Source organism: Cyprinodon tularosa, unplaced genomic scaffold (genome assembly GCF_016077235.1).
Source record: "Cyprinodon tularosa strain WSP-4 unplaced genomic scaffold, ASM1607723v1 ctg964, whole genome shotgun sequence".
Taxonomy (NCBI): Eukaryota; Metazoa; Chordata; class Actinopteri; order Cyprinodontiformes; family Cyprinodontidae; genus Cyprinodon; species Cyprinodon tularosa.
Genome location: NW_024039745.1, coordinates 41,053 through 56,199, shown reverse-complemented (window position 1 = coordinate 56,199; position 15,147 = coordinate 41,053). Strand labels below are relative to the sequence as shown.

Below are 15,147 nucleotides of genomic sequence, written 5' to 3'. Positions count from 1 at the left end.
GGTTCAGTCAAAATATCAAAATGTTTCTATGTTTTAAGGACAAATGTAATTTTAATAGGAAGAAGATTTGAATCTTCTTCTAGAGAGTCCATTTTATATTAGGCTTAATATTTATTCACTAATTAAAAATTTCACCTGTGTAACATAACCTGTTTAAAAGTTAATACTTTCCTTGCTATGTATCTACACTCCACACTCTCAAAGCTATGACTAAAGTAATCTTCTAAAGGAACATTATAAATGCATCTTTCATCTATTATCTGTTATTTTGATCGACACATGTAAAGTGTCAAAAGGCAAAATGGCACTGTACATCAACAGAGACCTCTTCTTTCAGATAGCACTACTATTTGCACCAAACCTTTTCTTAGCATTGGTCACACTGTCAGAAATAGCAAACTATCATAGGTTTGAGAGACAATTTAGTGATCACAAGAACATAGAAACAAGATATACTTTCCCAAATAAATCTGTGATAATCAGACGTACATCCAGAAATTTCCGGGATGCCATGATTGGTGCAGATGCTTGATTTTGTGGCTCCGTGCTGATCGGCTAAAAACTAATCTTTACACGTTAGAAATTCAAATCTACTAAAACGGATACCGACAGAGATGAGTGGGGTGAAGTCGCAGAGAAGTCAGAGAAAGCACAATACTGCACAGTTATCAGGGGAGGAAAGATCACAGGGAGCTGCCAGCTGAGGAAGCTAACATGCTGGCAAAATACATGAGGGGCCATAACAATAGATGCTGCAGGAACTAACCTTGATTGCACAAGATCGCATTGGGTTGAAAATAAAATGCATAATCCACTTTAGATCTGAAGACAGATTTCAAAAACATATAAACCAAGTGATGTCAACACTGGAACAAGAACTCAAAGAAAAGCTTCCAGAGTTCACGAGTTTCAGCAAGTGCAAAGTAATGCAATCACCGAAGCTGATCAGAATGTATCAGAGATGGAGGAAAGTTGAATAGTGACAAAAGAATACATTGCTGAAATTACTGACAGAACAAAAACATTTGAGGGAAAATATTACTTGAAAGCAGATCCGGGCAAAATAATATTCATATTATTGTGGATTCGAAGGGCAACTTGATGACGGACTTCGTAGAAAAGCTGCTTACAGCAGAGTTAACAGAATATCTCTTCAAATCCACTCAGTGACAAAAACCAAGCAGGTTTGGTTTTTACTGGGCAGTGCAAATAAGACCCCTAGGTGGATGGGGCAATTTTTAAAACAAGTCAAAATGGAAACAAATTCAAACTACAATGGCAATAAAGATGCCAATCAGGGCCCTATTACATATGATGCATGATTTAAGTCCTGGAAGTCCAAAAAGGAGAAATGATCTTGGGCTCCCTAAGAAAAAAATCCATTTGCTAAAGTAGGACCTCTTTATGTATTTACAAATTTGGGATTCATAGAAAAACCTTTACTCAGAGATGAGAACGTAGTAGGGGAAGAAAGCTTAGATAACTTTCATAAAGATGAGGGATATTTTTAAGAAAATGGCCTCCAAAGACTATAATACTTTCCAGTTAATGAAGGAAAATCAAGTTTAAAAGGAAAAACAACATGGGAAGCAGAATCCAGGACTAAAATAATACTGGAAGTGGAGATCATGTGAAGGGACAGAATCGCATCATCAACATATTTTTTTGAACTGCACGGCAATATCCACTTTTTAGATGAAGGTTTGAAATACACTTTTGGTATTTTAAAATTATTTTGTATATTATAAAATATTATTAAATATTTACTTAGATGACCTTTGGGATCTCAAATTTACAAAAAAAAGACAATCACTATTAAGAATTCTGCTGGTGACTTGTAAAAAAAAAAAAAACTCCTCTAATCCGAGGAGTTAGTTTTTTTATAGAAAGTTGTTCCAAATGGCCTAAATATGTGATTAATAAATGATTTCCTCTGAAAAAAAAAAAGAGTTACATGTAAGTTTCCGATTAGTTGATAGGGATAAAATGTAATCGGGAAAATCTGTGATATGTAAAATGCTTTTTTTTGTCACCCTTTTCTCTCTTATCTGCCTTTTTGTTGTTCATGTTTTCCACTGTAAAAATAAATATACAAAAAAGAAAGTATTTGAGTGAATGCCCTCAAAAATTTTAATCCTACTCATTTAAGCTAATAACAAGCCAACAACTTTCTACCTTTGATTACTGCTGCTGATCTAGTGAACACAGTTGTTTGGGTGAAAGGGAAAATCTCTTTCTAAAGAGGACTTTCAGCAGCCTTCCTAACAAGATTATTTTGCTCTCAACAGCCCAATTATTAATTTCTTGGATGTCATGTATCAGAGTTTTAGACATCAAATACAATCAAATTAGAATGGCAATTTGTTGAAAGGTTGCTGCATCTCAAGGTTGACTTTTATTTGGCTGGCACATCCTTCTTACGTTTCCCTATAAGCTGAAAATACTACACATTTACAGAGCTTGTAAATAAAAAAAATATATATATTTGAAAATAGAATCAGAAATATTTATTTATTTATTTACAACAACAGTATTGTGTCTTTATAGTTTATAGTACCTTGGAAAATAATTCAAAGCCTTTAAACTTTTTCTATCTTTGTAATTTAACAACCATTCCACCAAGGACAGGAAAAATAGTTGCATTTAACAATAAAGCTGGTAGAATTAAATACAGGGCTGTCCTCGAAGAAAAGTCAAATAAGGCCATAAAGGCATTAAAACAGCAATAAAGGTTCACTTTAAAGAACAATATCTCTAATTCCAGATTTTCACTGCCTGCATCTTGGCTTAATTTATAATGGAAGTGCAAAGGCCAGAGGTGCTCTGAGAAGAATGTGAGGCTAGTTAAGGCTAGTGATAAATGTCGAAGTCAGACTAAAACGATTATTACATGGATTTAAAATAATTATAAAAATTGCCACAGCTTTTGTTTTGTTTTGTTTTATATGTTTTGTTTTACGATGGATTACAGAGAAGCATTTTGCCTATCTTTATTCATTTAAAATGTATATCTTGCATAACGATAAATTATTAAACAGCATTGATATAGAAATTAAATCAATTGCATAATATGGATGTTTAGCTTGTTTGATGTCCTCTTTTTGAAGAGACATTCATATAGATTGTGTCATGATCTCGGCACTGATGACTGACTTAATGGTTGATTTCATTCACCTGCCTAGCTCCACCCAGTTTTTCATTCCTGTACATCTCATCCACCTACTACTGCCTCTATTTAAGCTGCTTGCTGCCAGTCATCAGTGCCAGATTATTCGACTATTCTTGTAATCATCCTACGTCAGATTTAAGTGGTCACTAACCTGAGATTCTGGTCTTTTCCACTCTAACTGCTGAGTGGCAGGTTCAATGTTTAATTAAAAAACTTTATGAATCACATCTGACTGCATGAAATTCTGGGTCCGCAGTTCTGAGTCCTGATAGACTTGACTCCAAACTGTCTAGGAAAGTTGAGGAAAAAAACTGGTGTAATTTTAGCGAATAGTGGTTTGTATATCATCCACCTGTGTCTACATAAGCAGGAATTGTAAACTGCCTTATTGTCCTTTTATGGTGGACCTCAAACCAGACATGGCAATGATAAATTGGCGGTAAAGTTTGATCTAAGCAATAGAATTGCTTAGATCAAAGGGTATCACTTAATGCTCTCAAATAGGCTTTCAAAGCAAATGCATAATGTAATTTGAACTGATCATCTTTGGTAAACAGTTGAGGTAAACTCCAGGTCAAATTAATTTATACAGCACATAAAATATAATGTGCCCCAACCAAAGTGTCATACAATGCAATGTTGAAATATATGAATTATATCAATATTTACAGGTGCCCTCCATCTAATCTGACTGAGCTGAAACCACTTTGCTGAGAAGAATATGCAAAAATAGTAAGTTGGTAGTAAAATATCACAAAATATTTGCAGCTGTAACTGCGTTGAAAAGTGTTGGTGAAGATTCTCAGTCATCCAGGTCATAGTCATTCCAAAAAAAGTTCAAAACAATCCACTGGACTGAAGAGGTTTTGTTTCCCATCCATGAAGCTTTTTCAATTCAAAACTCAACACTATTCCTGACATTTTGAATTAAAAAAGCTTCCTCGATCGGGCACGAAACATCTTCAAGCTTGGAAACAGAGTCCAGTGGATTGTTTTAAACTTTTTTGGAATGCGTTGAAAAGTGTATTTCATGAATTTTGACCTACATAGCAATCCCTTAGCAGTTATGAAATGTTTTTTGTAATAGTCTACACAGAAGGCCATTAAAATAAAAGCTTTGTGACTGTAATATGACAATGTTTAAAATATTTAAAGACTTTTGCAAGACATTTTATGCAATCTGTAGAATAAGTGTTTTGTGGTAACAATATCAATTAAAAAAACTAAACACTATATGGCAGTCCTTGAAACATCGCTACAATTAAAGCATGTACCGCATCAAAATCATTGTGGCCTTTGACAAACACATCTTCTTTCAGACGCATCACAACTGTAAAGTTAAACAGAGCAGAAATTCCATTAAAGACAATGCTAGAATAAGCGCACCAGGGTGCAACTAATGATAAACTGACCTTTACGGCCTTTAGATGTCCAACTGTTTCTGCTCTGTTGTTCATTTGACTTTACGGTAGAGCAAGGATAATGAAATCATTGTTTCCTCCATGTTAGTGTCATTAAAATTTTATCTTACATGAGTGCACTTCACACATGGTTAAGGGATTCACTGTAAAAATAATTCATACAAATCACAAGTTATACTAATGAAAAGATTGGGATGACCTTTGCTTATACACCAGATTGCCAGGGTGATTATGTACAGCATGGCACTGACAAAGACCATTATGATGAAAATGTCCTTATTTAGAATTTTTGTCACCCTGATAATGGCTGTCATAAATTACGAAGTACACGGTTCGGTGCATTGATGGGATGGAACACAAAGTTGAAGAAGCTTCTGATGCATCACCTGCATGACACGCTTCTCCCCCCTTTATTGGGCTTGAATGCTATAAAACAGAGGGTTTGCTCAGTTGATCATCAGTCGTAGATTTTGTGTTGTGGAGCTGAGAGAAGTAATTTCACAAAGAACAAAAGAGAAATTTTCTTTTCTAAGATGGCCTTCCTTCTGTGTACTGTGGGTATCCTGTGCTTTGCCTTATGCATCGTAGAAAACAAAGAGATCATGGAAAAATATGAAAACCTACAACTTCTCCAAGACTCGCCATTTGACAAGCTACATGCTCTGGTAAGATCTTTGTTGGTTTTTTCCTTCTTTTTATATCAGATTTTCCATTTGGGATTCTAAATAAGTGCATTTCTTAATGACAGAAAGCAGATGTAAGTTGAAATACATTTCTGAATGTTTCAGATGTTTATTGTTCATACTAGAGGTTATAAATTAGGCTTTAACAACTTTTTATCTCTCATTCTATTAGCAAATTTACTTTATGCAGCAGATTTATATAGTACTACATATTCCCATCTCACTAGAGTACACGAGAAGGGATGTGGCATTACAAATAGTTTCTTTCAATTCTTTTCTCTAAGGTTGCGTTTTATTCTTTTTTAGGAATCGGTGGAAAGACTGAACCTAATGAACTGGATTCACAAACTCTCCAAATATGAATATGGAATTCTACCACAAGAGTTCAGCGAAAGAGAGAAACAGGAGAAGAATCAGAAGCGAGATGCAAAACCTGGCTCAACAACTCGCAAACCCTGCAGAGTGTTCTTCTGGAAATCCTGGGCATCCTGTTAACAGTCCTTGTTTACTGCTCCGCCTCATAAATTTAATGCTTAATGTTTTGAGGTTTTTTTCTTTCTGAATCGCTTAAGGTCTATTCCTATCAATGTCTAAATTCAGTGCTGCTGAAATGAAAACACAGACAATTGAGCAACATTTAAAAACATCTGCAAGCCAAAAATGTAAAGAGCACAGCATTACCAAAGCCTATCTTTAAATGTTTATTATAACTGCAAAATTCGGGGGGTTTCCATTTGCCATAAATGTTGGAATTTACACTAGGTTCTGAAATCCCAATTTATCAGCTAAGAAAAACAATGATTTTTAGAACTTACTTACCGCTTATTGTAATGTATGCGAATAGTTTATAAGGCACAAATGGACGCATTTGTTGACACAAATCAACCCATTAAAAGTGGTAGTTACAACAAAATTTGACATATATTTTTTTTATTTAGAATGTAAATATGCTGGATTTAAGGGGCTTGGCTGAAAAAAAAATGTGACAAGTCAAAAATATGACATCCAAGAATACCAAAAAAAAAAAAAAAACAGTCTCTGGGTATCTCATTATACATTAACGTGTCATGGTTTGTTAACATTGTGCAATCAATTATTAAATGGAAGAGGATTTTTAATGAAATATTTGAAAAAAATCCTTTCACTGAAATATAAAATTCCATAATAAAGCATATTTATTAAAGTATGTTTTTTTGTAAATGAAAAATGGTCCTTAGCATAAACCTGTTAAAACACTACGGTGAAAAGGTGCATCTTTTTGCTGAAACCTGGCACCAGGTATATTTCAATGAACCGTTATGTTCTGTCACTGTATAAATGGAACCAAATAGAATAGTCAACCCTTTTTTTTTACTAAAATCAAATGGTCAAGGTTAATGATAACGGATATTCTTTATTAGGCAAGAGCTTCATTTGCTACTGCAGAAAAAATAATACAAAAATCAAGTTGTTTTTACTGTGAAAATCCAGCACTACAGAGCTGAGGCACAAACAGTTCACCTGGCGTGGAAACACAACTTGAAATTATTTTCTATAGTACCAATTTGTGGGGAATCCCCTCAGGAAAGGCATCTGGCATAAAGTCTGTGTTTTACTCATATAACTGGCTTTGCCTCCCCTAAACATGGCAACATCCTCAAGGACACAAACATTATATGTTGACAACTTACAGCACATCTTAAGGCACTTTACCAAAGAAAACCTCCAATCTATTAAACAAAACTTTAGAATCTGTTTAATTGAAATATTTTCAATAAAAACCAAATTTCACTCTGCTTCCTGTTTGCTTCATCTAAATAAAAATAATAAATAATAAAAATAATAGATGGAATATCAAATAAAATGTTTGATATTAACATATCTTCAATTCATGTCAAATTAGTGCTGGTTCATCAGAGTTATAACCTGAAGAAAACAATCTCATGCAGCTCTTTAAAAGTGTTTTATAGCACAAGCTGAAGTCTAAACAGCCTGTCTCCAGGAAGTTGGAGATCTGCTGAGATGTTAGCTGTCCTTTTCGTGACAGTCATTTTAATTCAGTTTTATAAACAGATTAAAATTCAGTTACACACATTTTATTTTAATCCCAGGTAGAAAAAATGCACAGTCAAGTTCAGTTACTGCAATTTTTAACAGTGGCACATAGTGTTCTGAACTTTAATGTACTATTTGAATATCTTACATTTTTAAAAGGCTGTATTCATTCAGCATATATGTCAAAGATGTTTTGATGAGAATATGTAAACCATTACACCACTAACATAAAAACTTCTGGGTGAAAGATTGTTTTGCTTCAGCCTGTTGTGCTGCTTATTATTTGCTATTTATTGTACCAGTGAGTGGAATTTGGTTTTCAGTGGAATATATTAAACTTTGGAATGCAGGGACACCATAAAATGTTGAGTCACTTGCCTTGGCTTCACCACAATCTCATCTTTTCAGAAACTTTTTATGGCTGCAGTTGTTTGATCTGCCGTTGGCCTTTATTGTGTGTGCCCATGATGTTTAAAGCAGATAGTCTGGAACTTAAGTGGTAATTATCAGGAAATCAGCAAATGATAATCTTGCTGCAAAGTCCTGTTTGTCCTGCCTTTTTGAGAGATGCTTTTAAATGAGCCCCCCGCCGAGAGATGGAAACTCAGCAGGATTTGTTGATGACGCTGCGACCTGCCGACCTACAGGCATAAGTACTTTGTTTAATCGTGCATCTATTTATCAAAAATCACCCTAAATTTTGAGCTTTCATGTAATCAATACATTACCACTGCTTATCCTGCCCTTTTTTCTTTACTCTAATGCAATTGTTTGACCACAATTGACGAGTTTTCTAGCTCATAAAGTCACAAATGTAAATGTCAACTTTGTGCCTTTTTTTTTTTTCCTCATGGCTGATTAACAAGGCAAGAAAATAGTTGCTTTATAAATGGTTTCTGTTTCATTAATGGAGCAACATTGTGCATCTGTTATAAAAATGACCAATGTTATAAAAATGACCAATCACATGTAGATGTATATTAAAACATCTTTTTTAATATTGCTCTAGCGTTACCATATTTGTGCCCAATTTTGAGTTTGTGTCTGTATGAAACTCATAACATCAATTATTCTTGCTCTAACAATAAATGCGGTACATTTATGAAGCTCAGCAGAAAATAATACCCATTAGGAATTTCTTTTGAAAAATGCCTTGATGTATGGCATGTCTGTACCGTGCATGCATGTGAAATGGAAATTCATCAACTTTAAGCAGATTTACTGCTGGGAAAACACTGGAGGTAAAAGTCGAAGTAGAATGCATGCAACCACTGAAAAAGAAGACAAGATTGATGAGGTTGTGAGGGTGGACAGGGAATAGAGATTAGGAGAGTGAGAAAGCAGAGGAAGAGATGGGATGAGACATAAAGAGGATAAGCGAGGAGATGAGAGAGGAAATTATTAAAGCGACCATGTTGGAGAATAACCCGAGCCAAAGATTTGCATCCATTCCCTCCCTTGGCCATAGAGAATCAACCAAACAATTTTCCTGTGACAGGAAGCACATCCAACACGTGCTATGAACCACCTTTAATAACTTAATAGCACATAGAACTGAGATATGCAGCTTGTTATAAGACAGAGAGGGTTAAAAATCTCTGTGCATGCAGCAGCCTCTTTATTGTATAAGATGAACCAGTGGAGACAACAGGTTTAGATTCAGCCCTTTTAAATGTGAAAGCTCATTTCATTCAGGCTTTTATTATGACTCTCAGGCATTTGGATTGAAAATAACGACCCAGCTACATCAAAGGAGCATAACTGAGTCTTAATTAAACACAGGCTAATTATTTTTAATGAGTAGTACTGAACACCCTACTTCGAAGTAGGAGTTTCCTCATTCATTGGCATGATGAATGAGAGACAACGTTCCAAGTTGAATCCCAGAGGCAAAGACAGGCACATTTCCAAAACAAAAAAACTCTAAAAAAAAAAAAAAAAGGAAGCAATGGAACTTTTCTATTTTTATTATTTTCATCTGCACACTCACAGGTCTAGAGGACAAAAACCGCATGTATAGGTATATTAACAAAGACATCCTCCAGTTTTAGTCGAGAATTCAATATCCATTCAATTTTTTTTGCAAAATTCTTAATTTGGAAATTAGTTAGGGAAGAATTTCTTACCTGGTAAACTAATACATTTATGTCTCTTAACCTGTAAAAGAGCAAATCTGTCAGCTTTCAGCAAAGACATGTAAAATCCCACTGTTGGCACAGTTGCTTTACAGAAAAATAAGAATATAAAGTTCGGTGGAACCACAAAACTGATGAAGAGTGATTTTTTCCAAGTATTTCTTGCCTTTTGATATCCTGATTGTCTTGTCAAGTTCCAAAGTTGCCATCAGATATAAAGATCTTCTACTAAGACTCAAGAATGACTGAGAGTTTTTACCAGCAATCAGCTAAGAATTTATTCTGCTGACAATAAGGAAGCACATCAAGGGGAAATACGTTTTTGGTTCCTGAGCAGATGTCAGCGAGAAAAAGGAACGTGCTTTGACTTTAAAGTGAATCGGTTTTACCTCCCTCTTTGAGTCAATTCATACTGTAGGGTCTTCTTGCTGAAGCTATGGTGATTCTGGCTGTTTTTATGATACAAAGCAAAATCAAATTGGTTAGATTATCAGTGCTGGCATTGTATGTTAAGAATGTGGTTTAAATTTAACACTTGTCTAGTCTAATTAAACTGAATGAATTCCTCCAAAGAGTTGCTGCCCCTAATTAACCTGACAGTCATGTTTTTTTTTGACTATGGAAGGAAGTCGGAATACCTCGAAAGAAACTACACATGCACAGGGAGAACATGCAAATTCTACACAAAAAGAATTGAACCCCTTACTTGCTCCAAGGTAAGAGTACTACAAATTATGCCACTGTGCAGCATATAAACCAGCCTGTCTGTGTACGGCAGCCTCGCTTCTTTCAGTATGCCCCTGGGAAACTGTGGTTACAATGTAGCTCACCATAATGAATGGGTGAATGGTCAACACTAGACTGTAGAGTTAACATTTGATTAGTGTTGAGTTGCAACTATTTGAAATGTGTAACGCGATCTATTGCTGACCAATACAGACACTTTAAAAGTGTTGAAATAAACTCCCTAGGAATTGAATTAACATGTTTAAATTAGATTTTTAGGTCCCCTATAACCTTCGTCATTTATCTTCATATTTCAAAGGGTCTTATTTCTAGAGCCACCTTATAGTTTAGTTCTTATTTACCTCTATATTTAATTTTAAATCCATCCCACTCCAGTAAGCTTCACTGGGACATTTGTCTCCAGTTAGTGTAAGATTCTTTGGAGGAGGATAAGTGGGTGTCCTCCTCTAGAGGTGAGGGTGGGTCTTTCAGATTTATCTTAAACAGTGAGGACTAACCTTAGGTCAAGTAGGGTCAAATCTACCCAATTAATTTCACAAAAAATACAAGAGCTCAATCGGATTTTCATAAATCTATGGCTATTCCTAAAATTTATAATTTTATAAACAGATTATAGAGTGCAAATGTTTTTGTTGCATTTATTTCTAAATTTGTTGTGGTAATAATATAATATGGATAACGCTAAGCTACTTGTTTAAAACTGTGACATCAACAGAAAATGATAGTCGCAAGTAATGAATATGAAGAATCATGCAATGCAGATTTGAATAATTGTCAAAAACCAGTACACTTGAAGGCAGGAAACCCTTTAAGCCACATGATAAAAATAACTAATTGAAAAAGCTTCAGCAGCTCCTTTTTCTCTTTACCTGTAAACCTTTTTCACTTTGTGTTTTTCTCATTGGGAGCAGACATTTGCTGCAGGTTGCAGGCTTGTTCTATACTATCCTCTTTGCTGTGACCTAGGGAAACTCTGAAATAGAACTCCTTCACATACACACGCGTGCATGCACACACACTCCTGCTGTTCTTCAACATGCAGGGGAGAATACAGGAGACGTCCGAAAAGCCAGGGGAGCATTCATCCTCCTACTCCTCCGTTTTCTCCTTGCAGAAGACACGAAAGGTCTGTTTCCATGACAACAGAGAATTAAGGGGAAAGGAGAGCCATCCCAAAATGACACATTGGATTAAAGGGCTAGTGAGAAGATGAATCCGTCCTTGTAAGTGATGGAGGTAACAAACTGTATGTACCATGATGTCCTTATAAAAAGTGTGCATTCTAAACAACATTTAAAACAAGTTGCTGTGCTTCAGGGTAAATTTTATGTGCAGTTTCCAATAATAGAGGAAACATGACCCTGTATTATTGGTTAGACATCTAAATAAGTTTTTTCTAATTTGTACTTTAATGGCCTGGTTGGACATAAAATGGATGTTCCATACTAGGTGAGAACAGTTCAAGTTTGCTGTTTGTCAATAAAAGCTCTATTTTGTGTGACAGTTTCTCTCTTGAGTGTCTTAAAACAAACAAAAAAAAAATCAAAAGAAATAAATCAAAAGTGAAGCCCAGGGTTTGTGCTGCATTTATGTGATGGAAGAACTATAGCTTGATTTTGACTGTTGCCATTACCTGGCTGGTTGGCTGTTATATTACTCTGACTACGTAGTGATGTTTTCCAGCCTGAGCAAGGTCAGCACATCATTTGTGATCAAATTTTGTCTGAAAGACGGAGCTAGATCATCTGCACTTGGCTGATGTACAGACAAGTGAAATGTGTGTGGAATTAAACTGCCAGTCAAGTGTTTCTCTTACCTTGTTCTGTCTTTTTCTGTATCACTTTTGAAGTGCCAGTTTACGTTCTATATCTTCTTTTCAGTGACAACGACGTCTTGCACTGCTAACTTGTGTCCCAATTCAATCCTAAACAGCGATGCACAGCTGATCTCAGAAGTCAAACTTCCAGTGGAGGAGAGTTTTGAGGTTTAGTGTCTTACTGCATATTTTGGATCAGTCAACATTTTCAGGACTATATTTGGCATAAATGTTACAGTGATACATTACCAGCGACTCACTGATTCAGTCACTCACAGGGCATTTTTTGATAACATAATCTTTATTCTTAAACAACCACTAACTTCATTCTGAATTTTATAATCAATGCATATTTTTTGTAATCTCACAATTCATAATGCATACATGGGTGTTTGATTGCAGTGAAATCATCTGCAAAACATAAAAATATTAAATTTTAATTAATAATTCAAAAAACCAAAGTCTTTGCCCCCTTATCGCACATCAATAAACCCACCAAAAGTGCTTTGCTGTTTTTCACCTCCTAACCCACTTCATTCATTTTCAAACTCTGTCAGCTGACAATGTACAACTCATGCACTGTGTTAACTCCATATATTTCTCATTTATACAATATAAACGTCTATAAAAAGATACTTATATGCTGGTCTTGCCTTTTGACTTTCAGTATCACATTAATATGTAATGTACGTTTCACAGTAATGCAGTATTGCAGGAGGTGAAGTGGAAGTTGAACTAATCTACCATTAGCTCTTGCAGGCGTCAGTTGTGAGCCTGGAGTCCAAGTGGAAGACCCTCCTTAGTCACATTGCTTATACAACCACTGCTGTTAGCTCTGTGCAGCTGAATGTGTGCTATTTACTTTACAAACTACCAACATGGCAATCAATGGTTTCCACCCAAATGTACAGTAGTAGACATATATATATATATATATATATATATATATATATATATATATATATATATATATATATATATATATATATATATATATATATATATATATATATATATATAAACTACACTAAAATACAGAAATCAACATTGCATATAAAATGTTTGGACAAATGCTCCCAGAAGTCAAACTGTTGTTCTGTTTTTAGAATCACATAAAACTTAAAAGAAACTATTACAGTCATGCGATGGTCATGCTTTGTCTGTTTTCTTTGTCTCGCCTTCCTAACACGGTTAGGGCCACCTCCATGCCAAAACGCCAGGCTTTGTGCAATGTGACCTGGAGCATTAAGCAGCCATCTTTTAAGTCAGATTCCATGACTGAAACAGCTGGGAGACTTCCTGAGATAGATAAACTCAAAAGGAGGCAAGGAATGAGTGTAGCAAACTACACAGGATGAGGTGTACCAGTCAAATCGGCAAGTTTAAACAGCCCTGTAAGAGTGTAGATTTATGAAAAATAAACTCTTCTTCATGATACAGTGAATAGCTCCTTTCATGGATCGTTACTCAATCGAACTTTTAGCTTTCAGCGTGATGGAAAAGCAGATATAATGGTGTTGAAATTTTAGCAGTGATTTATCCAACAGTCAGGCATCCTGTCCAACAATAATAAAAGATCACTAATAATTTCATAATAAACATAAAAGAGATTGTGGATCATAACATTCTTGACAGCTTCTCTTTCATCCTAACAAAGCAAGATCACATCTTCCGTCAAAGAATACTTCTTGATTTCTCCATCTCCAAGTAGTTCTTAATATAATTATATTTTGTGGTTTCTTACAGCTAACAGTATCTCTTGAGGTGCAAATATATAGTAACCTTTTAGCAGCAATGGCTCAAAATATCGATGCTGGTCATTACTGGTATTTCAGCTTTTGGAGAGCAATTTATTTTATTCTATTTTGCACAGTTTGCTCGTGTCTGCACAAAAATTGACAATCTTTGCTATCATATAAAACTGTACCAAGATAGATAATATTTACCCACTTATGCAACTTCCTTTGTGGGTCATTTGTAGAGAGCAGCAATGTGATCTTAGCTCATTATTACATTCCTTTTAAAACATCCCAAATTGCCCTTTATGATATTGCTTAATGTATTTCTATCCTGCAGCAGCAGGATAACACAGGGAAGTTCATCCCCTCTGAGTCACATTGGTCTAACTTACAGTACACACCTGAGTAAATAACATCCTACCATTGATAACCTTAACCTTTGATCTTCCATTGAAGATGATATAATGAAAAAAAAAACATAACAGAAAAAACCCCATAAACGAACCACTATTACTGTCACTGATATTGAATTCCACTCAGTAAATCAGTAATGAGAGTTATAATGATAAATGCTGAGGATATCATTTACAAATTTAACCCAATAATCCATTAAAGTGCAGCAATGTGTAGGAAAAGGGTCTCGAATGAAAACTCAACATGTATTAAAGCTTTTTTCACAACTTAAAATAAAAATGACATATTTGTATATATGTGAAGAGAGAACATATTTCCTTTGTTTTCACAGCCTTTTTTTTTATCAGTTTTGCATAAAATGTTGGTCAAGAATATATATATTTATATATATATCTAAAACATTTTCACAGGCAAGAGTTCAGTTTTGTTCTTGTTTTCTTGGTTGTACAGTTATAGCTCCTTGCAGCTGTTCCACACCCTCTTTTGTTTAAAAAGAGTATGGAGGGGCAGAAATCTCAGGGGGAATGGTGAAGTTTTTATTTTTTCTTTATCTTGGCCCCTTCCCCCTAAGTCAGGAAGATGCCAACCCAACATCCCTCACCCGAACCCCCTACTGGAAATCCCTGTAACTGGTGCTATGTGGAATCTTGATTGACAGCTTTCCCTCCGTTCATGGTGGGAGTCCCTGAGCTCTTTCTGGAGCGGTGCTTGTCCTCTATCTCATGCAGCGATGGCTCCCGGTACATACAAACTGTGGCAGAGATGCAAACAAATAGGAGCAAAGAAAAGGACAAAGATAGGAGGTGATCAGAAGGGGACTGGAGTAGATTGAAGAGATGGGTGTGCAGACATGGACAAGGTCAGGTGTGAGGCTGGGATAATTATACTGGGCTGAGAGGGAAAAGAAGAGGGAACAAGGACAATGTCAGCATTTTTCTATAATCACACCGCTTGACAAGTTCTCATGATAAGACCGATCCCCTGACAGA

General features: G+C 35.4%; 1 protein-coding gene across 2 annotated transcripts in view; it reads right to left on the bottom strand.

Moving 5' to 3' along the window:
* Positions 1 to 12,287: 12,287 nt before the first annotated feature.
* Positions 12,288 to 15,147, bottom strand: part of fgf12a (fibroblast growth factor 12a) — a 39,815-nt gene continuing 36,955 nt past the window's right edge. For both annotated transcript variants that reach the window (XM_038275519.1, XM_038275520.1), the window contains one exon: positions 12,288 to 14,909. In XM_038275519.1, coding sequence (XP_038131447.1) covers positions 14,794 to 14,909 — 116 coding nt within the window. In that variant the 3' untranslated portion in view covers positions 12,288 to 14,793. The remainder of the gene's footprint in view (positions 14,910 to 15,147) is intronic.